Here is a 26,415-nt window from a genome sequence, read left to right as displayed (position 1 = left end):
CTAAATGTTCAGGAAACCTGGAGTAGCAAAACTTTGTTTAAAAAATCAGGTGTGCCATTTACTATCTAACTCTGATGAGTTATGAGAAAAGCTAAGGCAAGACATATCAGGTGGATAACACAAACCACTTAAAGTCTTTACATTTAAGCAAAGTGTCGCATAGGAATCCAATGGTGGAGGAGCTGAGAAGCCATATAAGAGACCACAAAGTAAACCAGGGATTCACAGAAGAAGCTACTGGCTCTGCTAAGCTGGGCAGACAAAGGGAGACAAGACTGGGGATGGAGAGATCTGGAAGCTGGAAGCAAAATGGAACTGAAGCTAAAGGGACAGGAGGTAGCACCCAATGAAGAAAAAGGGGTAGAAACACCCTGAGAATCTTTCTTCTCCCCAGCCTCCCACCTCTCAAAGTATTTCCTAGCAGTCAGTCTTCTCACACAGCCAGAAAGAGACCTGGGGAAGAGGGTCCCTGAACCCATGTACAAGTTGGGAAGACTTCTGAGTGAGGAAATGTGTCCTATTTAGATCTACCAGCTACAAGGCATTAATTAATAAGTCAAAACCAATACCGACCTATCTTCTTGCACTGACAGATCTATTTTTTTCCTAAAATGAACAGAACCACAATACAAGATATCAAACTATATCTCATAGTCCTCGATGGCTTGAGAATGCTGATACCTGTTTTTACCCACTTGCTCCAAAGTACCTCGTAATTTTTGCTTTATATACATACTATACAGTCAACATATTTTGCTTAACAGAAGGTGAATGACGTAAATGCTGCTGATGATTTCATTCTTCCTAACTTTAAGCAAAGCAACTAGAAGACCTCTAGATCTGAAGCCATTGTGAGAAATTCTACCACATTCATATTGCAATGAATCCTTAATTGTGGAAATCTATAATTTTCAGAATTAACAAGTTCATTCTGAGAATGGGTACTATATGGAAAAATGAAAGATAACATATTACATGATAGAAAGAAATAAAGTAATATTAAGAAGGGAGAAAAGCTGGATATGCTTTTATGCCAAGAAATTCCATGCATTGATTAAACTTTCTACATTCAATAATTGAGGGTTAGCTGAACAAGCTCCCCTGGAGGTTGGATTCTTTTCTGCTGGCACTGTCTTCAGGGTTGGGGAGCCTTGCTCTTGCTTTGTTGTCTCCTGCTTATTTGAATAAATACTTTCACCCACTCTTGGGCTTTCTTTTTTTCTCCTTTGACTCTTACTTCTCCTTGCCTGCACTCTCCTTCACCAATACTGCATTCTACACTGCAACTGGTACTTTTAGCTTCTTCTTTCTCTTCCTCCCACCACTTCCCACCTTGGCAGATTGTGATAGCCCACTCCTCTGGAGGCAACTTCCTGAATTACTTTGAACACTTTTTTATTATGTCCTTGAAAGGATCCTGAGGCATCTGGCCATTCTCCGCTGTCCCGGCTTCCCAGGTAGGATGCTCCCTCCTCACTCAGAACAGCAGACACAAATTCTTCTACAGCCTCATGTCATCCACATGGCCACTCACTTTCACTGGCTACTGCCTCTCCCAGTCTCTATGTAGACACTCTAGGTTTCTTTCTGCTTGTCTTTTATTGTCAGAAGATCATCTTCCCTGCTGCAGAGACAGTGTGGCAGAGTTAACAACTCACTCCACTCATTAAGGAGGGCACACCACAGCCTTTATCTTCATGGCCACATCCTATCCCTAAAATCTGCTAGTTGTGTATACCTAGCCTTCATCCATCATGTCTTTATTCCCTAAGACCAAGTGTCTGTCCAGAGTTAAATGAACTTTAAAGCTACTATCATGCTAATGTTCAGGCACATTACTGTCTCTTTGGGAGAGCATAGAATTGCTCAGGACAGAAAGATTCCTGTCCTAGATTTGCTGGGCACTTGCTCTGTAACCTCAAACAAATGACTTTACTTCAAGGGGCATAACAGCTTAACCATTGTACAGAGGGGTGAAGATCAATTAATTCATGTTTTTAAGGGGATTTGAGAACCTGCTAATGAAAGATGCTATATAAATGCTAATTTTTATTATTCATTTCCACATTCTATATATTCTTTTTCAGCTATTTCCTAAAATGGTCACCCTAAGCAATTACTAATTATCAAACTCTTTGAAAGAATGAAAATAAGGAACTGAATTCTCAGTCTGAATCCTGAATTTTCTTCTTTTTCAAGATGAAATCCTTGTGATTTCTAAGTCATTTAAATGCAGATCTCTTGGCTAAATCACACTTATATATGATGCTTACACTTAACAAAAAGGATGTGGAGATTTAGAAAAATTACCAACTGAATAAAGCAGCACTTGGAAATACACTCTATTGTTCGAGCACACACAACCTGTACAATATCAAACCCAGCAAGGTTTTTAGGCTCTTAGATATAAAGCATTTTTATAATAAGCAAAATATTTTAATGCAATACCATTCTAACCCCTCTATGTAAAATACTCATTTTAAAGATCCAGGCTATGTAAAATACTTCATACAGTTACTCTGATTATTTATGATGTTATTGCTATTATATGCACACTCCCTGAAAATTCTTTTAAAAACTTTTGTGATTTTTCATAAATGTTATGTAGTTTGTACTTATGTGGGCATTGCTGTAGAAGACTTGCTAGTCTCTGAGATAAGCAAATTAGTAGGTATTCTGCTAATTCAGAAAGATGGAATGCTTTTGTCCTGAGGGAGCTCCAGTCACTCTGGTGTGAACTTGGCTTCACTGCCCCTATGCCTTTGGTTCCAAGGAATGATTCTCCTCAGAAACTCTATTCTGTTTAAGACTGATCTAGAATGTAGACATTTAGCCTAGATCCCATTTACATGCCCATTTTTGTCTGGAATTTCCTTGATCCAGGTGGGGAAGAACCTCAAAATTACACCACGTATCAAGTTACTCTAGCCTTTCAGGACCTCTCTGCATCTTGACCTAGTGGAAGGCAGGGTTTTGTGGAGAGAAGAGAGGGACAATTGCCTCTGGTCCCTTTTGAACACTAGAATATATTATTATCAGCATACTTCTGATGGAAAGAGTAGGTAAGCAATTACTGTCTAATGAAATAATCTGTTATATTAAAACAATTGGCAACACATATAAAATATTACATGTGTTTCATTGTATACTAAACATATGCAATATATCAGCAGTGCATTTATAGCAAAACATCAAGGCAAAAGATATAAAATTTACATATAAAACAGGAACAGGATGTATGTCAACAGAAAATTAGACGTTTCTTGTCTTATTTGATTAGATCTTTCTTGATTAATTGTGATACAATATGAATGACACTGATATTTGTTGGCTACTCTTTACATAATTTTATGGGTAGAAAAGAAGCTGAGAGGGGTTTGCTTTTTTACAAAATCTATGTGGTTGGAGCTCAGAGCCCTGACTCCTGGCCTGCTCGATTTACATCCCTCTCGAGAGTTCACAATTTAAGACCCCAAAATTTAGTGGTTATAGTTATGTAAGAGCTAAGGGCAAAATATTTTCTCTGAAATACATTGATCTAACGTAACAATAAAATTTATAATCAGAGTAATGGTAGACCTCATTGAAACATCCCAGTTTAATGGCTTCCCTCACACAGAAATACAGACCTTGGTTTAAGTTTGTAGTGCCATGCACAAACTACTCTAACCATCAGAAGACCTCTGGTACCTGAGAAACATCAGTAGGGCCTTCTGTTTGTTTAGGGGTGCTCTACTACATTCTTTTCCCATTATGACAATTACAATGGACAGGTATCTTTTTAAATATAGAGAGTTCCTGTTAAAAAATATGATCTTGAGAAAGGGGAGTATGATGTCCTACTGGAAAAAAAAAACATATGTTCAGAATTTTAATCCCAATATGCCCCAAATTCTTAGACAATACTGTGAAAATTAATGCGACTCTCTTCCCCCCAAAGCAATGCACCATGAATCTATCTATTGATATCCATCTATCTATCTATCTATCTATCTATCTATCTATCTATCTACCTACCTATCATCTGTCTATGTATCTGTCTCTATGTCTGTGTATATATTATCCATTTTTCACATATTGAGAAAAGGTTTGTTCCATTGCTTACTTCTAAAGAACTCATTGATATCGTTGATCCAGTTTCACTTCTCGATAATCCTGCGTTTTCATCCAACTCAGAGGCCATGAAGTTCTTCACAGCTGTGCGAGGCTCAAAGGGCAAATTCTGCATATGTTCCTGGGGTGCAAGATGTGGCTCTAAGTTCATGTTGAACTGGTCCATGACAGGAGGATTCATGTTGAATTCAGGATTCACTTTATAGTGCAATAGCCTGTCATGGGGCAGGGTTTCCATGCCAATATTCATTTTGTTTTCTTCTTTCATTGATGGCTGGGTATTTACAGAACTTCTGGGCATCACAATGTAGTCACTCTCCATCATTCTTTCTTGAGGATGGACTATGTCCATATCAGCGCCTCTCAAATTATCATCTGTACATAGGTACACAGTTCTCCGCAATTCACTGTTCTCTTTTTTTAAACATTGATTGCCCAGCTCATTCATACCCATGGGCATGTGCAGACCTGTAGGTTGCTGGATAATGACTTTGGAAATGACATTCCCAGGCAATGTTGAATAGCTTAGCCCTTCAGGGTTTGTTCCCTTTTCTTCTTCATCATCATTAAGAGAAATCCTGGAGAGGGTACCTGTTATTGTTGCTGCTCGGCAAGGACCGATATCCTTGTGAAGAACTGTGGATTGGAACATAAAAGTAAACAAAAGAGAGTTAGGACATGTAAATCATTTACTATTGTATTTTGTTGTCTTTTTATTAAACATTTTCCTTAATAAAATAATTATTAAAATCTACTTTTTTTTGCATATGGTCTTGATTACTCAATAATTATTGATTCTGATATGCTCCAATAGATCTCAGGTAGCCCACAGATAAAACATATTAGAAAATTGATTAATGGACTTTCAAAAATCTCAGTTGTCCTATCCTTAAATAACTCTGCCTAACTTTTTAGGGGAAAGGCAGATTTCCAGAGGAATTTTCTCCATCAGTCTACTGAAAAGGGATAAATAAAATTATGGATATATTCACAAGAATTTGACTTTTTCCTAAAAGGTTATCCCCTAAAATATTCTACAAGTTCTAGTCATTAAAATACTTTTTTTTTTTTTTTGGTCTTTTTGCCTTTTCTAGGGCCGCTCCTGTGGCATATGGTGGTTCCCAGACCAGGGGTCCGATCGGATCTGTAGCCGCTGACCTTCACCAGAGCCACAGCAACGCCAGATCCAAGCCGCCTCTGTAACTTACACCACAGCTCACGGCAATGCCAGATCCTTAACCCACTGAGCAAGGCCAGGGATCGAACCCGCAACCTCATGGTTCCTAGTCGGATTTGTTAATCACTGAGCCACGATGGGAACTCCAAAATACTTTTTGAAAGAGGTAATAATGAGAATTTCATTCCACTGCATCAAAAATCTTTTAAAAAATTATGCGTGTTGAAAACTAACAAGTATTTATGAAGTCCACATGGTCAAGGTAGATACAGGGCTCAAAAGGATTTATCATCTTCAGTTCTGTGTAGGAAAAGCAAGGCATTTTTTTTTTACACGATCAATCCATATTTATAATACCCTTGAGGGGGTATTATAATTGCCAACTGTCTTTAAGCAGAAATGTATGAGCCTCTAAGACCACCATTCCATTTTAAATCTGCAAAATAATGACTTAGAAAAGTTTTAAATGCATGATAACATGAAGAGAACAAATGAAAACATAAAGCAAAGCAAAAAAAAAATTGAAAACTTTAGAATTCTTTAATAAAATATGTTTTAGTTTTTTCTCTTTTTTGCCTCCAGATAAAGAAGAAAACCATATTTTATGTCTAACAGAGACAGAATGACTTGAAGCTTGCTTAGTTGTGAACAGCTGCTGGTTTTGAGGGATGAGAGAACAGAATTCTGAAGGAGCATCTTGTTAATAGTGGTGTTGAAAGCACACAGAAGAGTACTATGTGCAAGTTGGTTCAACATAGACCCCCAACGCCGCCCTGTCAACAAAGCAAATCCATTGTCATTAAACATTTCATTAGGTATGGATAATCTAAGTATATGGTTTAGGAGTTCTTGTCATGGCGCAGCAGAAATGAATCCGATTAGGAACCATGAGGTTGTAGGTTTGGTCCCTGGCTTTGCTCAGTGGGTTAAGGATCCAGGGTTGCTGTGAGCTGTGATGTAGGTTGCAGATGAGGCTCAGATCTAGCATTGCTGTGACTGTGGTGTAGGCTGGCAGTTGTAGCTCTGATTCAAACCATAGCCTGGGAACATCCATATGCCGTGGGTGCAGCCCTAAAAAGCAGGGAAAAAAAAGTATATGGTTTATTATCTCCTTATAAAAAGTTTTAGGTATATTCAATTTTACCCATTATTTTCCAAATTTCAAATATCATCCTAATTATTACAGATTAAAGCAAAGGTTGAGAAATAGAAGATTCTGAGTGTTTTTCCCTATTACAAAGAAGAGAAGCCTTCAAGTTATTTCAAGACATACATCCTTCATGTAATATCTTCTATCTTTAGAGATACTGTATTTAATTATTACATTAGGTCTCTTTCTTTTTAGACATTAAAGATGTTAATCTACCTCACATATTTTTTTATTAAGTAACTTTTTATACTTAACTATTATATTAAAAAAGTAGGATAATTCAGTTTAAAAAAGTTGTTTCCAGACTTTTAAAATGATAGGTAATGCATTGTGGTTGCCAGGAATAATCTACATGAAAATATTCAGGGATAAAGGAAGTTAAATTAATAGATTTAGTAATATTCCAAATAAAAGACCTTACAATATCTCCAAATTCAGGGAAGAATATTTTTAATCCTTAACTGTGTGCAAAAATTAACCCAAAATTTATAGCAAGGCAATTTAAAGGCTAGTTATGGGAACCTATTTTATTGTATTGAGGACGCGGAGATAATTTTATAACTATATTGTAAACTATAAAGTAAATATTGGTACTGAATATTAATTCCATAATCTTTGTTTGTATGAAATAAAATCATATCCATAAAATTATGTAATGTCTAATGGTATTTTCAAAATTTAAATATCCTTACCTGATCGACAAGCAATGTCTACATCTTTTTCAAAGTCTGTCTGTAACAAAAAATAATGACATAGAATCATCATTTAATGAAGACTTCAAGTGACTTTTACTGACCAAATTATCTGAAGTTAATGAATATCTGACTAGAGGAGTTCCTGCTGCAGCTCAGCAGGTTACAAACTCAACTAGTATCCATGAGGATGCAGGTTCGATCCCTGGCCTCATTCAGTGGGTTAAGGATCCTGCTTGGCCGTGAGCTGTGGTATAGGTCTCAGATGCAGTTTGGATTCGACCTCTAGCCTAGGAATTTCCAAATGCCTCGGGTGCGGCTCTAAAAAGCAAAACAAACAAACACAAATATCTGACTAGCCAATACTAGGATATTTTTTTTGTGCAGAGTATGTTTCTTAAAGAGTAATCAAATTGTTTTCAAGAGTATTTCCTAGAGACTACATTTAAGATAAAATAAATGGAAACATGGCACATGACTTTAAAAAGGCAATAGCATACCACTTTCTTCTGTCAAGAGACTCACACCAGATAGAACAGAAGATTAAGGCAATTCCTTAAACCACAACAAAATGAGTAGAATGTGAAATACTATGCAGATACTTAAAAAAAAAAGTCTTAGGTACTTATATTTTTAAGCATTCACATTGAATATATTGTTTGTCATGTAAGGTCTTATAATGCAGCTTTGTCAAACCCTTAATAGTAAAACTAGGCTCTTCTGATGATTCATTTTTCATGCCAATGTGACAAAAGGCTTAGGAATTAAAATTGAAGATTAAACAGTACTATTCCAGCCTAAAACCTGCTATCATCTTCATATTTTCCCAAAACTTTTATTCTAAACAAATTAGTTTATTTTTAACTAATTACAATGAGTGAAATTAGCCCATCTTAATATTTAAATTCATGATATCAGTGTTTATCTTTGTTTTTAATACAGAATTATTCCTTCTACTGTCTTACCAGCATATCATTTAGAATATTTTTTCTGTTGTCTAATCTGAAAACATTAATAAATCAAGTATATTATTAAGAAACTCTATTTAAGTTGTAATGTTTATGACACTTTAAACCTTACTTCATTTCTAAAATATATGGGAGTGGCAATGTCTAAAGTACCCCTTATCCCAGCAACAGCACATGTAGAAGAGTTGATCTTCTACTGGAAGCACATCTACTGCTCATTCTTTAGGGCAGTAGTTCCCATCTTGGGCTGCTCACTGGAACCACCAATGCCAGCGTCCCACACCCCAGGGATCCCAGCTTCCTAGGTGTGGAGTGCGGCTCCTCTGAGGAGTCTGATAGGCAAGGAAGGCGAGAACCACTGCTGGTCTCCCTTTAAGGCCAGCCATGCAGGACCACAGCATTCTGACCTGTAAACAGACATGATGCTATGGACACAGTGTTATCCCTGATTCTGTGTGAGAAAGAACATACCCTCTGGTGTGGCCCAGAAACTCCGCAGTCAACACCCCAGGGGACCCATAACAGATCCAGGACTCCTAACCGATTCAGTCAGAAACCATCTAGTATCACAGCCCAAAGTTTATTACCAGACTACTGCCAAAGTCACTGAAAATGGAATTTTGATACTATTTTACTAATAAGAATATTTATTCATTCCCTTGAGAAATCATGATTGAACCAAAACTCAGAGGGGAAGTAAAAGCTCACCATGATTTGAGCATGCCCATTAGGAAAAGAACTTGAAGAATCAGCATTGATTGGGTCCTGGCAGTTTCTTAATCGGCATCTAAATGCATCCTGAACCTGTGAAGCAAAGGACAAACGTTCATTTTCTTCTCTCTTGGTAATGGCAAGATACTGTCTGTATTGGCAATTGAAAAAACTTATCATTGATTTTATCTAGTATCCATTTTGTTTACTTTGTCCTATAAACACAGGTGTACCTGGACTTTGCTCCATGACAAGGGAATCCATCACTTCCATCATCTATGGAGGGAGGTACTGGGAACTCCTCAGCTGTCCCCTTGGCTGTGTCTAATAATTCTATGGTTGTGAATACTAATAATTCTAGCCAGAGGGCAGGTTTATTTCCACTGCTACAAACAATGTGCATGTCTTTCAAGGGGGATTTACTGTTCGGTACATGGGGCATAATCTTTATAAAAGCTTTAAACATTGTGAAAAATGAGATTATGCAACGATCTTTCGACCGAAATTGATTTGGGGTTATCCTTTTATGTCTTACAGGAGGCCTTATGGAGAGATCCTTACTTTTCTCCCTTCAAGTACTTTGTGACCTGATGTGAAAAAAAAATCACATACAATGAAACAAAAATACAACAAAAACGACTCTGTTTCTGGTTGATTTTCTGGCGGGGGCGGGGGGAGATCACTCAGCAAAGCCAAACTTCCTTAATGTCCATTCACAATTGGATTCAGGACAAAGAACTAACATATCTCAAGGAACTTCTAAGAATATTAAATCCTTCGTTAAATAACATGTGGATAGACCTGACCTGAATAGATGAATAACAAACACAGACAACTGACAGCTACCCTGACCTTGTGGTGCCTCCAGGTCAGCCTGTGCCTCCACCACCCCTGGCTCATTTGACCCCTAACAAGCTGCATTGTAGATCCCAGTCAACAGTGAGGTCATTTAACTAATATCTCACATTACTGATATTCCCCTGCTTGTTTATTATATTCTATTTTATTGTTAATTCAATAAAACAAAGCAGAGCTGATGTGACATTCCCCTCCCCCCCATGTTACTGAAGCACCACTGCAGAGACCAGCAAGGGAAACACAAGATGTCTCTAGTTTTGAAAAGTACTGATATGAAATAGCCCATTGCTGTTTGGTTATGAGATGTGGCTTAGTTTAGGTATTTGCTATAAAAAAACCTGAGCCTATTAATTTGTTTTCAGCCCCTCCATACATTTCATAAATTGTTAGCAGCCTTTTCCCCAAACTGCAAGATCTGGAAAGTCACATGGAGTTTGGTCACCACCACAGAGTCCTGGCTGCAGTTCATCCACCTGGATTTCTCCCCTCAGGTTCTGACACTAATGATGTGACCGCTATGACTGAATTAAAAGAGCAAAGGATAGGCTCCATATCCTCTGACCTTTATTCCATTTTCAGACTCTGGCATTCTTTCTTTCTATTTTTTTTTTAAGCTATTTTTTAAAATTGAAGTATAGTTAATTTACACTATGTTAGTTTCAAGTATAGAGCAAAGTGATTCAGTTATACATATGTATATATTCTTTTTCAGATACTTTTCCCTTTATAGGTTACTACAAGATATTGAATAGAGTTATTGTTTATCTATTTTATGTATAGTAGTGTGTATATTCTAATATTTCTAAATATGGAATTTCCTGGAAAAAAAGAACAAGGAGTTGTCTAACACAACAGTGCAAGGTAATTTCTTATTTCCTTTTTCAAACACAGCAGTAAAAGTTCAGGTTCAATGAAACTGAGTTTGAACATCTTTTCTTGATACATATTTGGAACTAAATCATCCAGCTTCTCCCTTGAAGGGGACAGGACATGGACAAATGAGACTCTTTGGAAGCAAATCCTTCTATTCTCTTCCTTTTTAGATTAAGAAGTCATAGCTGTAGGTCATAAAGTGACACAATTAATAATCAAAAAATCATTACATACTAGGTGAGATGATCTCTGTTTCTGTTACAGAGAAATCTGCATTTGAGGGGAAATACTAAGAAAGTATATCTGTTTTTAGAATAAAAATCCTAAGGACTAATGTCAGAAAAATAGGTACTTGCTAATGTTCTGTTTGTGCCCCCAGGCAACTGTTAAAGAAGCACAATTTTATAAATGAAGATAAATAATATGTTAGAAATCTTTCCAGGAGCTTGTCACATGATTTTTTTTTCAAGTCTTCCTCTAAATACCAGCATACATAAAATATGGAAGGTGGCACTCGGTAAAACAAAACATTACTCTTCCTCACCAGTCAGTCTACTTTCAGACCTCAGGAGTGCAGCTATCATGGATTTTTTTTTTTTTTCTTTTTGTCTTTTTGCCTTTTTCTAGGGCCGCTCCTGTGGCATATGGTGGTTCCCAGGCTAGGGGTCTAATCGGAGCTGTAGCCGCTGGCCTACGCCAGAGCCACAGCAACACCAGATCCAAGCCGCGTCTGTGACCTACACCACAGCTCACAGCAATGCCAGATCCTTAACCCACTGAGCAAGGCCAGGGATCGAATCCACAACCTCATGGTTCCTAGTTGGATTCGTTAACCACTAAGCCACAAAGGGAACTCCGGATTTTTTTTTTTTTTTTTTTTTTTTGAGGGGGGGTACCTCCATGGCATGTAGAAGTTCCCAGGCCAGGAACTGAACCTATACCACAGCAGTGACCCAAGCTGCTGCAGTGACAACACCAGATCCTTAACCTGCTGCACCATAAGAGAACTTCCATGTCAAGGATATTTTTGTCTGACAATGAAATATAGAAAAGCAACTTTTCTACTAGCTGGGAGTTTCTGCTATGGTGCAGTGGGTTAAGGATCCAGCATCATCTCTGCAGTGGCTCCAGTCATTGACGAGGCATGGGTTGTATCCCAGGCCCTGCACAGTAGTTTAGGAATCTGGTATTGCTGCGGCTGTGGTGTGGGTCACAACTGTGACTCAGATTTGATCCCTGGGTCAGGAACTTCCCAATGCCACTAGTGTGGTGAAAAAAAAAAAAAAATCCACTACCTGATTGCTTGAAGGAGATACAAATGAAATCTTTTTTTTAATAACACACACACACACACATACACACAACCAAAGTCCCAAAGATGACAATGGATTAAGTGCATTTCTATCTGGAGAATGATGTCAGCTTCATGAGTAAGTCAATGCTGTTCACAAGAAATATAAAACAGAATAGCATAAAAATTCTCTAGTAAATTCAAGGTCATTTTAACGGTCATACAATTATCACAATTTAAGTGCTGGATTCTCTGAAACTTCTCTGTTCCTTCTACTTTAGAAATATTTGCAGGAGAAATTCCACTTGATCCTAAGCGCTCTGTTTGATATTTTTAAAAAATCTTAAAAATGCATTCAAGCAATCTAGATGAATTAGCTTTATTTTATTATTATTATTATTATTATTATTTATTTATTTATTTATTTGTCTTTTTAGGGCTGCACATGCAGCATATGGAAGTTCCCAGGCTCGGGGTTGAATCAGAGCTGTAGCTGCTGGCCTACACCACAGCCACAGTAATGTGGGATCCAAGCCGCATTGATCTGCAATCTATACCACAGCTCAAGGCAACACCAGGTCCTTAATCCACTGAGTGAGGCTAGGGATCTAACCTGAGTCCTCATGGATACTAGTCAGATTTGTTTCCACTGAGCCACACCGGAGCTCCAAAGACGAATTAGCTTTAAATATTTATCCAACACTGATAGGGAAGAATGATTAGATTTTATTATCAAAGAAAACTGTTTTTGAGCAGGACAGAACCTGGAAAATTCAACTGCATTTGGGAACACTTTGATAATTAGAAGGATTTTCCATCAGGCAAACAAAGAGACTTTTATCTTAGGTGAACCAACGTGAATTGCACTTACAGAGAACAACTAGAAGTTTTAAAAAAGTAAGTCTACAAGGACCTTGATTCCAAACAAGGAGAAAGCATAAAAATAAGCAAGAGATAGAATCTAGATCTGAATATTCCATACAAAATTAAAATTTTCTGTGTCAACACTCATTTTACAACACTGGACAATAATAGTCTTGGGGTCTTGTGACTAAGATTGAAGAAAAATAATTGTTAGAGGATTAAAATATTTACTATTTAAGCTCTTTAAGCTGCCTTATTATTTGTGGAGAACAAGTCACTTATTTTAGGTAGCAATTTAATTTAAAATGTATTTTTATTTTTTAATTTTTTTCAAAAATTTTAATTGTTTTTATCTTTTTCTCTTTTTAGGGCCACACTCATGGCATATGGAGGTTTCCAGGCTAGGGGTCTAATCAGAGCTACAGCTGCCAGCCTACGCCACAGCCACAGCAACACCAGATCGAGCCACATCTGTGACCTACACCACAGCTCACAGCAATGCCAGATCCTTAACCCACTGAGCAAGGCCAGGGATCGAACCTGCAACCTCATGGTTCCTAGTGGGATTCATTTCCACTGTGCCATGATGGGACCTCCCTAAAATGTATTTATAGATACTAAAATCATTACTCCTCTGAATTCTTCCAATATTATCACTTTTTAAACTTATATAAGATCAATAAATATAATTTTAGACAAACTTTGCGGAATAATTACATATTTAACACAAATTACAGCACAGTTAAAATCTAGATTTCAAAATGTCCTCTTTTTCTAATACTCTACCATGGATATTTCAACTTAACTGACAGCCAGCCAGAGGGTCTGAGGACTGGCAAAGAATAAATATGTGAATTAGCCCTGGAATATTTAGGAGACCTTAAAGAAACCTGATGTCATTTTGTGAAATAAAAAAAGGAGTGGCAAGAAACATCTTCAAAAATAAGGTGCTGTGACCACAACAAGCATCAAGCTGTCTTTGGAAAGCATGCTGCCAGGCACCACCAAAGTTATCTTGACCATATCTTGCTGGGGGCTGCTTTAAAATATCCTGAACAACCTACAAGTGCTTTATTTCCAAAAATAAAACAACTAATACGGCAAATAAACAAACAAGTCAGTTGAAAAATGGGCAAACGACCTAAATAGACATTTCTCCAAAGAAGACATAGGGATGACCAATAGGCACATGAAAAAATGTTCATCACTAATTATTAGAGAAATGCAAATCAAAACTACAATTAGGTACCACCTCACACCAATCAGAATGGCTATCATGAATAAGTCTACAAATAACACCTGCTGGAGAGGGTGTGGAGAAAAGGAAACCCTCCTGCAATGTTAGTGGAAATGTAAATTGGTACAACCACTATGGAAAATGGTATGGAGGTTTCTCAGCAAACTGAATATAGAACTACAGTTTGATCCAGCAATCCCACTCCTGGGCATATATCCAGACAAAACTTTCATTGAAAAAGATACATGCACCCCTCTAGTCATTGCAGCAGTATTCACAATAGTTAAGACATGGAAACAACCTAAATGTCCATTGACAGATGAATGGATTAAGAAGATGTGGTACATATACACAATGGAATACTACTCAACCATAAAAAAGAACAAAATAATGCCATTTGCAGCAACATGGATAGAACTAGAGACTCTCATACTAAGTGAAATTAGAAAGAGAAAGAGAAATACCATGTGATATCACTTATATGTGGAATCTAATACATGGCACAGATGAACCTATCTATAGAAAAGAAACAAACTCATGGACATGGAGAGCAGACTCACAGTTGCCAAGGGGGAGGAGGAAGGAGTGAGATGGACTGGGAGTTTGGGGTTAGTAGAGGCAAACTACTGCATCTGGAGTGGGTAAGTAACGAGTTCCTGGTGTATAGCACAGGGAACTATATCCAATCACTTGTAATGGAACATGATGGAGAAGAATGTAAGAAAAAGAATGTGTGTGTGTGTGTGTGTGTAAAATTGGGTCACTGCCGCACAGCAGAAATGGACATAACATGGTAAATCAAGTATAATAAAAACTTTTTTTAAAGTCTCCTAAAAAAGCTATCAACCCTTTTCCCATGGACTGATTCCTGTATGAACGAGAGTTCAAAGAGGTCTGCAGGGCAGGCCTTGCTCTTGTTCTTCCCCTGGGACAGGGATGTGTTTCATCTCTGCAGCAGCCAGCGCGAGAGCTTCTCCCCTGGTCCTCGCTCTGAAGACAGCTGGCAATGTCACTGTGAAAGTCTGTGCCAGATTTAGAGATTTCTGGGGAAGAGCACGGAGCAATGCTTGGCAAAGCTGCAATTTAGAGGAAGCTCCAGGAGAGAGCTGCACTGTTTGAAAGGGCTCTGGATTTAGCTACAGACCCCAAATCTTCATTTTTTTTTTCCTTTTTATAGATTAGAAGAGATTTATTGAGTACACTGCTAAGGAATGCACTGTTCAGGAGTTCTGTCCAGAGTGGTTTGGGCTTTTTTTTATAAGGAAACTGTCTTCAGACCCCCCCTTTCTCAGTTTCCACCAAGCTTTACCTCCAGTTTCTCTTCTTGACTTACCAATTCCAGAGGATCATTTTATGCCAAGAAAAGAAATAGTTACAATTTTGTAATCATTTGAGATTGTTAGTGTGTGTGTGTGTGTGGGGGGGGGTTCTTAGATGTCCTCTTTTTAATTTTTCCCTTGAATCTAATATCTACACTGTTTCTATTGATTCATATTTGAACAAATGCCTTTTTTTTTCTTTTGTTTGGCCATGCCAGCAGGCTTGTGGAAGTTTGCTGGCCAGGTATCCAATATGTGTCACAGTGACCCAAGCCGTTGCAGTGACAATGCCAGATCCTTAACCCGCTGTGCCACAAGAGAATTCCCAACAAATGGCTTTTTAATCATATTAAAAATCAAATAATTTCATCATTAGATGAATAAGATTGTTGTCAGTTCCATGTGTAGTATACCAATTGACATAAGCATCACGGATGACTACAAATTATTAAAATATTATTTGACCTCTCTGACAGCAAGGGAAATAAACAAAAATGGCTTGTCATTTGCTGTATGTTGAAGGAAAAATAAGGACTTTAGTCCCAAAAATCAATCCTAATGGCTTTATATTGAAATTCTCTAATACCTAAAGGATTTCTCACTATCTCAAAATTGTTGTAGCTTTTTATGTTTTCTCTATCAGTTTTAGGGGTCACATAGGCTGCCATAGACAACATTTCACCACTTACGTGATCTGAAAAAATGTAATAGCATATCTTGAGCATGCAGCAGAGAAAAGGAGAGGGAAGTTATACAGCAGGCACCTCCACCCATGTCTTCACAGAAGATATTCATCTTAGTCTCATGCCATCCATATCAGGGCAGAAAATAAAAACTTATTCATGACCTCTTGTTTCTTATATTTATTTTAAACCTTTATTCTAGACATATTCAATTTCCCATTGCTAGTTTAATACTATTGCAAATTGGGACTCTGGAGTCTGAGAGGAGAGAGAGGTGAGATCTGCCTGTGCATGAAACTAGGTACTCAGAATTTAGAGTAACAGCAAGTTACGGCTGAATGCTACCTGGCATACATTCCAGTTTGCCAGTCTCTGCCATGAACTTTCTGTGTCTTAATTTGTTCATTTACTAATCTGATTCCATGCACTTGTTTAGCTCCCAAGACTCTGTATGAGGTTGGAGAACCACATGGGCAGATTAAGATGGTCAGAAATATTAATGACATAAGTGCAATTATGCACCAATCAGGAAAACATTATCTGGAACAAAAGACAAGACATATATTTTTCTGCCTAAGAAATACGATGACTATGGATAAAGGGAGGCTCGTGATTTCTGGAGAAAAGTATAGAGGGCTATGTATGATCCTTGCTTGCGTCTTTCCCATGGTCCTATTTCAAGGCAGTCTCTGTGCTTCCTTCCCTCTGTTTCTATTAAAATCCAGCTTTATTGTGGTACCTTTATCCATTCTCCCATTTCCAGATACACATTGTTTTATTTTTTTTAAAAAAGGCCAAAAAATCTTTAAATGTATTTCTTTTGGTAGCTTTAATTCAGCCTGACAAAAATGGAGCTCTGAGAAACCCATCTCCCTCTCCCTTTAATCCAACTTCCTTCTGAACATGGATGAGAACTCTGATCCTGCCTATGCAAGGTACTCACTCACTGTCTAAAATCTATTCTTCATGATACACAGTGTCCTCTCACCAATACCCATGAGCACCCAAAGGAGAAAGCTCTAAAACATCACTTAATGCGTGTGCCCTCACGCATTAAGGTTGTCAATATTATCTTTCTCTTTGTGCTACAGTCACAGCCATTAAAAAAAAAAAATCAAATCCCTCCAGAGTCCAGGATGACATCACTTGCTTTATGCCTCCACATGTGCCATGTGTTCTCAGAGGAGAATCTGCTCTCCACGACTCACCACAGCCTTCATTTCTGGGAAGCTATAGGTCCAGAACCCTCTCTCCATCTTCTTCAACTTGAAAGTTTCACTTTCTTAATCCTACACCCCATTTTCCTCTCAGGACCCTGTTAAGTTCTGAAGCCTCCTATCACCCACCCACTCACTCATATTCAAAGACCCCTGAAGCCTCTGCCCTCCCTCCTTAGGGGACTATACAATGTACCTCCCGTAGTAATGAGTCCTACCTAGTTTCTCGTAAATCAAGCTGCGAGATTCATGCAACTCTCCACCTGAACTTTATTATATGCAATACGACCTCTTTTCAAATTGCTGTTCAGTTACTTCACCACGAGTGGCTTCCGTTTTGTTTAAAAAGTGGTTTATTTGGGTGAGATTATTGTTTTAGATAGCTAAGGAGGATGCCTGGCTGCTACATATAGTCATTGTCATGGCTTGTAAATAATTTTATCTATATTTTATGGAGATAATAAAATGAAATGGGAAGTTGACAGAAAAAAAAAAGGTACAGGGAAGTGGGAGAAACAGAAAGAAAGAAAAAACTGTTCATGTTTATTTTAAGCATTTGCTACAAAATTGCTTCCCAGGTTTGGATGAAGCTTCTGGGACCTCATCTGGTGCAGCCTAGACCTCCTGCCAGTGCTGAGGAAAGAGAAAAGAGGAGCTTGGCCCTGTTACTGATGCTACAGAGCAGCCCTAGGAGCTTCACATACTGATACAACAAAATTATCCATTTAAGCACTTTCCTTTTTTCCTGCCTTTTAGTGAAAGGGTTTTATTGTAGCTTATTTTGTGCCACAATCTTGTTATTTTCCCCCCTCTGACATCAAGCTGTACGATTGTCTTAGAGCCAAGCACAGCCAGAGACAGGAAAGATGAGAAGAATGTGCAGACACCAAGGAAGTGGTTTCCTAGCAACAGGAACTATTTCAAAGCTTTCATAACTCTTGTGTAGTTAGAATTTCCATAGCAATGTGGAGAATAGTAAATAGTGGATATATCGTTATATGCTTAATGCAAATGAGTTCTAATCAAGAAATGATGGATATATGGAGTTCCTGCTTGGCAGAGTGGGTTAAGAATCTGACCACAGCTACTCAGGTCACTGCGGAGGTGAAGGTTTGATCCCTGGCACGGAGCAGTGGGTTAAAGGATCAGGCATTGCCCCACCTGCAGCTGGGATTCAATTCCTGACCCAGGAACTTGCATATGCCCTGGATGGAGCTATAAAAAAAATTAAATAAGATAAATGATAGATACATGAAGAAAGACACTACATTTGTTGTGTTATATTCTGCCTTATTACATATTACACGTATTAGCTTCCAAGATCTAGGTTTGTTGCTGGAAGTAATGTGTTAGGATAAACGGCTTAATTTTTTTTTTTTAAATATTATTCCCTCTTCATGTTTTCTCTTTTGTAAATGATATCTGCTGAAGGAATTCAAAAGAGAAAGGAACTTCAAAAGAAGAAACTGTACTTCAAGAATATACATTTTATGAAATTTAAATATTATGATATCAGCTTTAGAGGTCACAACAAACTGATAGGCAAATAATCAATTTGCTTTTTATAAAAAGAGGAAAATAATTGAGTTGAGATGGTACCAGAATGATCACTTCTCTTTCCCTCCTGACTTGAACTAATTTTGGTTTTAAAATCAGACCCACTGAAAGCAAAGCCACTTTTTAAATGAATTAAATCCCATACACATCACATTTCAAATGCCACAGTTACAATATTCCATTTCTTCTTTAAATTGCAAGGCTCTATTCTTCCCCTGTGTACACCCACCTACTTCACAGAAGACTGGAAAAGTAAATAAGGGTAAAGCCTTTTGAATTCATATTGGATGAATCATTAAAGACTAAAAACAACCAATTTATGTTACTATGTAATAAAATACTTAGAAATAGAAATACATTTATCTGTTTTCAGTCTCTCTAAATTGAAGGAAAAATTCTTTAACTGCTTATATATTTTTAAGAAAGAAAAAGTCCATACAAATTATCTTGAATTATTGTGAAATAATATTTTAAATTAAAAAAAGCAGTAGAGATAAAACTTCATTCCTAGGATCACCTATGGAATTATCAAGTAGATTCATAAATCTGAGTCATTACCTAATATTTTACGAGATGCTGTTGAGTCCATTTGCTTTGGTGTATTTTTATGAAATGTTTGTTCACAGGAGAATCAAGGCTATGGAAAGAAGCTTTATTCTCCTGGACTGTGGTTAATGCTGAGGCAGTGTGATCACAGGTAATATTAGACAGACCCATTGCTAGTGTCAGGCAATACTCATTTAGAAGCTCAAAAAGAATATCTATGAACTCAGTGAGAAATCCTTATGATGTGGTTTTGGGATCTGAAAAATTGAAATGAGGTTCTTTTGGTTTTCCAATAACAATTTCCCCTGAGGAATTCTGCAAGAGATTTGCCTATGACTGAAATCGGCTCTGTGTATTTATAGCAACGTTAACAGGATATTTTTACGGGTCAATGCAAAAATACCAAATATGCAATTTTCCATTTCAGTGTTGGGATGTGAGACATGACACTCTGCTATTAGCTTATCAGCTATAAAATTATTCAATTTAAACTAAACATTGAAAATGAAACAATAACAGGGCCAATATTCATATTCTTATTTTTCAATAATATAGAAAATATATTTATAGATATTTAACTGAAGCATTTATTATATGATTCAGTTTAATTATCCTTGAATCATGTTTTTTATAATTATTAGTCCAATTAGCAAGTATGAAAAAGTTCTGATGGAACTTAATTTTTGTGCCAAATATTTTTCTTCATGTAAGCAGCACAAATCTGATAATAAGCTAACAAAATATCTGTCACTTTAAAACCTGAATATTTTGATCATAGCCTAAGGCTTTCTAGAGAGCTTATTTCTGAAGAAAAAAGAGAGACATTTAAAAATGGGGCATTTTTCTCCTCTTTAACACCTAAAGTATTAATATCTGCTGAAAATCACATGCAGATAAATCATGATCTTGCTTAATACCCACACTGTTCACCTTTAATCATCAATCAAAAACACATATGTGTCTACTCACATCAAACAATTTTGTTCCATAAACATATGAGAGAATATTAATACAGAAGGCTCACAAGATATGGCTGGAGAAGAACATAGCTCAATTTCCTTTTAACTTTACTCAACTTTGGTATAAAAATTCAACAGTTGGAAGATTTTTAATGCTGATATTCTAGGTAGAAAATTGTGATGTTTTGGCAACTGTGAGCTAAATCAGATTTTTTAAATGATGAAATAGCCCCTTCCTCTTATAATGTGAAGCCACCTTTCGTCTCTTTTCACTGAGTTTCATCATATGATGTTCTTGGAATACACATGTGAGATTATTGCTGACATCTGTATCATTCTAAAGCAACTCAGAAATATTGTTCTCATCTGGTAAACAAGGTAAAAACCTTTGGTTATCTTCACACATCACTATAAAAGCTAGGGGGCCCATACCCAGAGACTCATGTTTTTTTGCAATGTGCACATCACAATAAAGTTTTCAAACAAGCTAGATAATGCGAAATGACAGTGAAGACCATTTTCTCAAAATTACTAGCGTGGCACTGCGTCACTGTGTGTTTTAGTCACCACTGTCCCCAGAGTAAAAGCTAAAATGACTCATAAACCTTGTAAACACTGTGGCAGTGCTTGCAAGCATTCAGAATAATTTTTGCACAGGTTAGAAAACAATATTTTATCCCTAAACAACTCAAGTCTGAACTGTGTCATTGATCTGGATGGATGTGGTGCAGGTAAGGGTCTCAGCTCATGAAGGATGACTTCTTTCTCTCACTGCTGCCAACAAACCTCACCAGGACCTAGAGAAATGCTGTGGTTAGCTGTGATTATAAATCTACAGTTCCTGGGGACAATTACTGGCCATCACATTCCACTATGTCCATTTTTGGTATTTTTTGAGCATAAACATCCATATGAAAATGATTTATTTTTAGTAATTTAATAGCACTTTAGCACAGAGATAAAAGACTGTTCATTCATCTTCAACATTTTCTATCTAAAACAAAATTAGTTAAGTTATGAGAATGGGGTTAAGCTGCGTGGAGAAGCACAAGTTAGGGAAGAGCTTTAAGAAAGAGAATTGTATTACCTTTTACAGGAATGCCAACTTATCTACACCTATGATTGCATCATAGCTTCTCTTGAACCTACTCTCCCTGGCTCTTGGCACCTCTGGCTGTGCTTTCCCTTGCACCACCCCATCTGTTTTAGCCTGTCATTTCCAGAGTCCAAGGAGCTCCCTGGAACTTGGCCTTAACATTTCCCTTTAGCTTTGACTCCCAAGTAACTATCTCTAAAATAGACCAGCTTTAATCTGAAGATCAAGTTGTTAAAAAGAAAATATCATATTAACAAGGAAAAGACTCTTCTAAGCATCATTCTCCTCTCTTGCAAGAGTGATTTTTCTCACCTCTCTCCGAAGAATGCAGTGGACCATGACTATCACGAAACCTTGTAATGAATCAAACACAGCAAAAAGTATTTGGAATAATATGGAGCGTTTGTCTGTCATGGCCAGAACCGCTGACATCCATGTCAGAGCCAGTAGAGGTAACACCACACAGGAGCTCCAAAGGGACGCCCTGTTGGGACACAGAAGAAGCAACATTACGTAGCTGCTTGAATCCCCAAGGTGATAACCGAACGCCCATTCAACAAAGCATTCTTGTATGTGGCACCAAGACCATTAACTTGGAAACCACAAAGCAGATAACATTCAAGAGTTTTATTTATTTTTTTAATAGACAATCCCACAATAGTTACGAAAGCTGTTGCGAATTATAAATATTTAAGGATGCTCTTGGTTCTAATATTAGCAAACATGTGTTTTTTTTTTTTTCCCATCATAACATTTTCTCACATGCACGGTAAAATATTTGTAACAAGAAGATGTAAATGATTGGGACTAACATGGCGTTACTGGCGGTGGTGGCTGACAAAGCTGTTGTTGAAACTACTCCACACTTGGCACATTTGAGTGTCAAACCGCTATGAGGCTCGCTCATCTGACTGCAAACAAACAGAACACCCACAAAAAGAACAAAATATTGAATTGTCACCAAAAAAAGTTGCTGCTGCAAGTTAGCTTTTACATATGATTTCATGCAGAAAAGTATATTTATCGAAGAAGACTGCTCTGGGTTGTGTTAAAGATGCATTTACACTACACATTATTTTTGTAACATTTACCTCCTAATAATATCAGCCTTTGTTACATGCAAAGCATATTTCCATTATTTACACTATAAATGGCCCTCATGTCTACAGGTCAAAGTTGCCCAACACATTGAGTTAAACAAAAGCAAGTGTTTGTGTGGACATACAGAGAAAACCCTTTATTCAGACCCTTGATAATCAAACATGTAAGCACTCCTAGCTTCAAAGACTGTCATTTACAGAGGCACACGATATCAATTAAAACCTTCTGAAATGTAATCATGTATCTCAGTAGTTCAATATAGGGAGATATGGATGTTGGGCTTTTTGTCATTGTGGAAGATGTGGCCTTTACCTCAACATATTCATATTTTGAAATTTCTTATAGCATCAATGTACTGTCTGTATTTTAGGATGATCTGAATATAGGGACTGATGAAAGCTGATGAAATATTAGTTGATAATAAAAAGAGTGATCATTTTCTGCTTCAATAAAGTACACATAACATAGTCACTAAGTTCAAAATATTCTTTCTGAGCAATTTGTCATGGACTCCAACCTAATAGCATTTAAATGGCCTATTCAAATCCAGAGGATTTTGCAGGTAAATTCAGGTTCAATCTATAATCTCACAGAAGCAAAGTCATTCTACATTTTACACATTTTGCTTTAGAAAAGCATTCCTTGAAAATGACTGGCTTAACCAACAATAATGGAAAAAATAAAAATCACTAAAAAAAAGAAAATGACTGGGTTATTAGAACATAATCCTATTAGGAAAAACTAAGAAGAAATTACTTGAATTACATTTCAAAACACTTGGAAATAATTTCTGTGACAAACTTCTCTTGTCCATTCCCATGTGATGTGTCTAAAATATAGGTTTGCCCCCTGGGTTTCTTTAAAAAATATTATAGTGGACCTGTATTCCCATGTGTAAAATTAAAATGGCAGAACACAGAAAGTCATAAGGGGCTCATAATTCAGAATGTCTGGTTTCTTTTAAAGCAGTGCACTCTTTGGTGAATTGCACATGGATGAGAAGCTCAATCTGAAAGCTATTAAGCAGATTGATCAGTAGACCCCATGAGAAAGAAAAATCAAAGCTTTCAGAGTTAGATGTGGGGTAGAGAATATAATTGTAAATCACTTTACTGATTCAACCAGGGCATGTGTACTAGCCATAGGTTTCTAGACTTTTCCAAATAATAAATAATAACAGTCTACCCAGTTTGATTTGTGAATGCCTCCATGGGTATGCCAGTATGTTTGAAGCTATCTCCAGAAGAGTGCTTAGACCAGTGTTCTCAACAGTGTATATTTTACAATAGTAGATAAGAAAGTTTCATGGCAGAAAAAAAGAGAAAATGACACACTTTAGATGTTCTAAAAGGACACATTATTTTATCTTATTTTCACTCTTTCCAATTATCATTTTATATAAGATGTGTTGATAGTTGCAAAAAATTCCCCCTTGGTAACTATATTTTATATATTAGAAAAAGTTAATATAGTTTAGGTATTACAAAACTTGTAAAATTATTATATAATTTATTGACCATTCATTGACTCATTCCTTTATAAATCTTTATTGAGCAGAAACTATATGCTTGGCAGTTTCTAATAATTGATGATAAGAAAGGAAACAAAGAAGCAACAAAAAATGGAAGGAGGAACATTATGGTATCGTTTGATTCTAAATAATAATATTTCAAAAGAAGCCCTTGCTGGAGTTCCCTGGTGGCCTAGTGGTTAAGGATCCAGTGTTGTCACTGCTGTGGCTTAGGTTCGATCCCTGGCCCAGGGAACTTCCTCATGCCAAGGTGCGCCAAAAAACCAAAAAAAAACACCCCAAAAGAACTGCTTGCTATACGTCTATATTCAAACAACATGAAATGGTCAATATTTACAATTAGGGAGATCAATTGTTAGGTTAATCAATTAGCTTCCTGCCCAATGCCTCTTTAAGTAATTCTGTTTATTTGTTCTTCACGGAAAGTCTGTCTTTATTACAGGCTTTACTGGTTTTCCGTGAACTAAAAATTAGCTTCAAGTACTCATATCTTCTAAAAAATTCATGCAATCACACTTTGGAATAGAGAGCAAATTTCAATCTATACACACTTAAGCTAAAATAGCAGTTTGTTATTACAGAAAAAAATGTAAAGCCTAGAGTCATTAATTTGTTAACAGTTCTTTTCTGCTTTGGACAGTAACCAGTACTCTGCTTTTAAAACTTGTATTGACATCATTTCTATTTCTCCAGCAGTGGACTCTGAACCAGAAAAAAAACAAAACAAAACAAAACACCAAATGTGTTTGATTCAGTTTCTCCAGTAAAACAGATGTAACATCTAATGACATTTTTAGAAATATAAGTTTTAAAATTAATATGTAGATTGAAATGGATAATTTCTAAATCATAATATGTCATTTCTCCTAAACCTGCGTTATCTCTTACAAAGAGCTATGTGAATCAAACGGAATATTACACATAAAACAACCCAATGAGAAAAGATACTGATTGCATTTAATAAATCCTTAGCATTATGATCATTCTCATAACCTCATCTCTTTTCCTGACCTCAGTGTCATGAATGGTAGACTCATGGATGCTTGACTGACAGAAACTCAGGGTCCTTTGCAAACAACCATCCAGCTTGGCGTCTTCATTTCACCCATCACAACAATAGCCATCGACTGTTGATTGAGTGCTTGCTATCTGCTAGACACTCTAATGAATGATTTATACATATTGTATTTCATATACTCTATTAAGAGCCCCATCTTACAGGTGAGAAGACTGAGCTGCAGAAAGATGAAATAACATGCCCAAAGATACTTGCAGCTAGAAAATTGCAAAGCTAAATACTGAGCATGGCTTTCTCTCTTACTGCAAAGCTTTATCCTAACCACTAGTCCTAACTAAAAATAGTTAATTATACAAGTTCATACCACTAGTGGAGGAATCGAGTTTCTATATCCAATAGTCAGTATGAATAATTTTTTTCTAACATGATTAGTTTAGACAGGAATAACTGAAGTAGTTATTGTTCCAATTTCAACCATACACGCAGATTAGCCAGTAATAATGTTTAAGTCCGAATGGTATAGAATGCTGAGTGTCTGTACAAGTTCAACTCTCCCTATGTAAAGTTGCTTTAGAGACTCATCTGAAGTGAAAAAAAATCTCTAAATGGGAAGTGCTTCCCCCTCAGAAAGGAAACTCTAACGTTTCTATTACACTGTTGCAATTCTAATGTTTGATAAGAATGATATCCAACTTTATACTGAAAGCCATTAAACCTAGTCATTTACTAGGGGAAAAAATGCCTGGACTACGTAATCTTATAAATCATTACACAGATTTTAAATACATAAAAGACTTAAGATTCCCCCTAGTCAGTGATCAAATACAATGGCTATTAAAGAATACCATACATTATTAAAGAAATGAGAACAATTGTGGGTAAGTTTTGAATGAAAGCACAGTTCAACAGAAAGGAAAAGCTATACTTTTTATAATAAAAGATACAAAGGGAAGTTCAAAGGGATTAATATTTCATTTAAGTTCTTACATATTGACATGAGGTAATGACATAACCTTAAAAAGCTGCTATCAAACTGCTTATGAAATGTTATTAAGCTATTAGATATGGTGATATTACAATAACAGTAAAATTAAAGGAGATGCTTTTCTAAATTTTGTAAGTGGTTAAAATGTGTAAGGAAAAATTATAAATAACTTTCTAGCAAGTTATACTAAAAATGTCAAAAAATGAATATATACGATAACAGTGTTTCTTATGTGATTGTTTCAAGTAAATAATTTTTCTGATATGTACAATTCATCAAAGAAAATACAATAGTTTTGCCCTACTACGGTTTGCTTGTCCTGATTCAGTTGTATCCCATAATGAAGTTGCTTTCAATCTAACCTCCTGTCCTTTGTGACCCAAACTAGGAGTTCTTTGAAAACCCTCACCCAAGGACAAATATTTTTAGCCTCAATATTTAATCTTATAAATAGGCAACATGCACAAAC

At 36.6% G+C, this 26,415-nt stretch overlaps 1 protein-coding gene across 9 annotated transcripts in view; it reads right to left on the bottom strand.

The window, feature by feature from the left end:
• ADGRB3 (adhesion G protein-coupled receptor B3) overlaps window positions 1-26,415 on the bottom strand; it is a 733,899-nt gene that overhangs the window by 27,003 nt on the left and 680,481 nt on the right. For 6 of the 9 annotated variants that reach the window (XM_021072848.1, XM_021072838.1, XM_021072833.1 and 3 more), the window contains 5 exons: window positions 22,124-22,222; window positions 21,624-21,795; window positions 8,809-8,904; window positions 7,133-7,172; window positions 4,106-4,749 (listed from right to left, as the gene is read on the bottom strand). In XM_021072848.1, the coding sequence (XP_020928507.1) occupies window positions 4,106-4,749; window positions 7,133-7,172; window positions 8,809-8,904; window positions 21,624-21,795; window positions 22,124-22,222 (1,051 nt within the window). The remainder of the gene's footprint in view (window positions 1-4,105; window positions 4,750-7,132; window positions 7,173-8,808; window positions 8,905-21,623; window positions 21,796-22,123; window positions 22,223-26,415) is intronic. The other 3 variants (XM_021072869.1, XM_021072864.1, XM_021072856.1) reach the window with 1 other exon arrangement.

Source organism: Sus scrofa, chromosome 1, assembly GCF_000003025.6.
Source record: "Sus scrofa isolate TJ Tabasco breed Duroc chromosome 1, Sscrofa11.1, whole genome shotgun sequence".
Classification (NCBI taxonomy): Eukaryota; Metazoa; Chordata; class Mammalia; order Artiodactyla; family Suidae; genus Sus; species Sus scrofa.
This window is presented reverse-complemented; position numbering and strand designations above follow the sequence as displayed.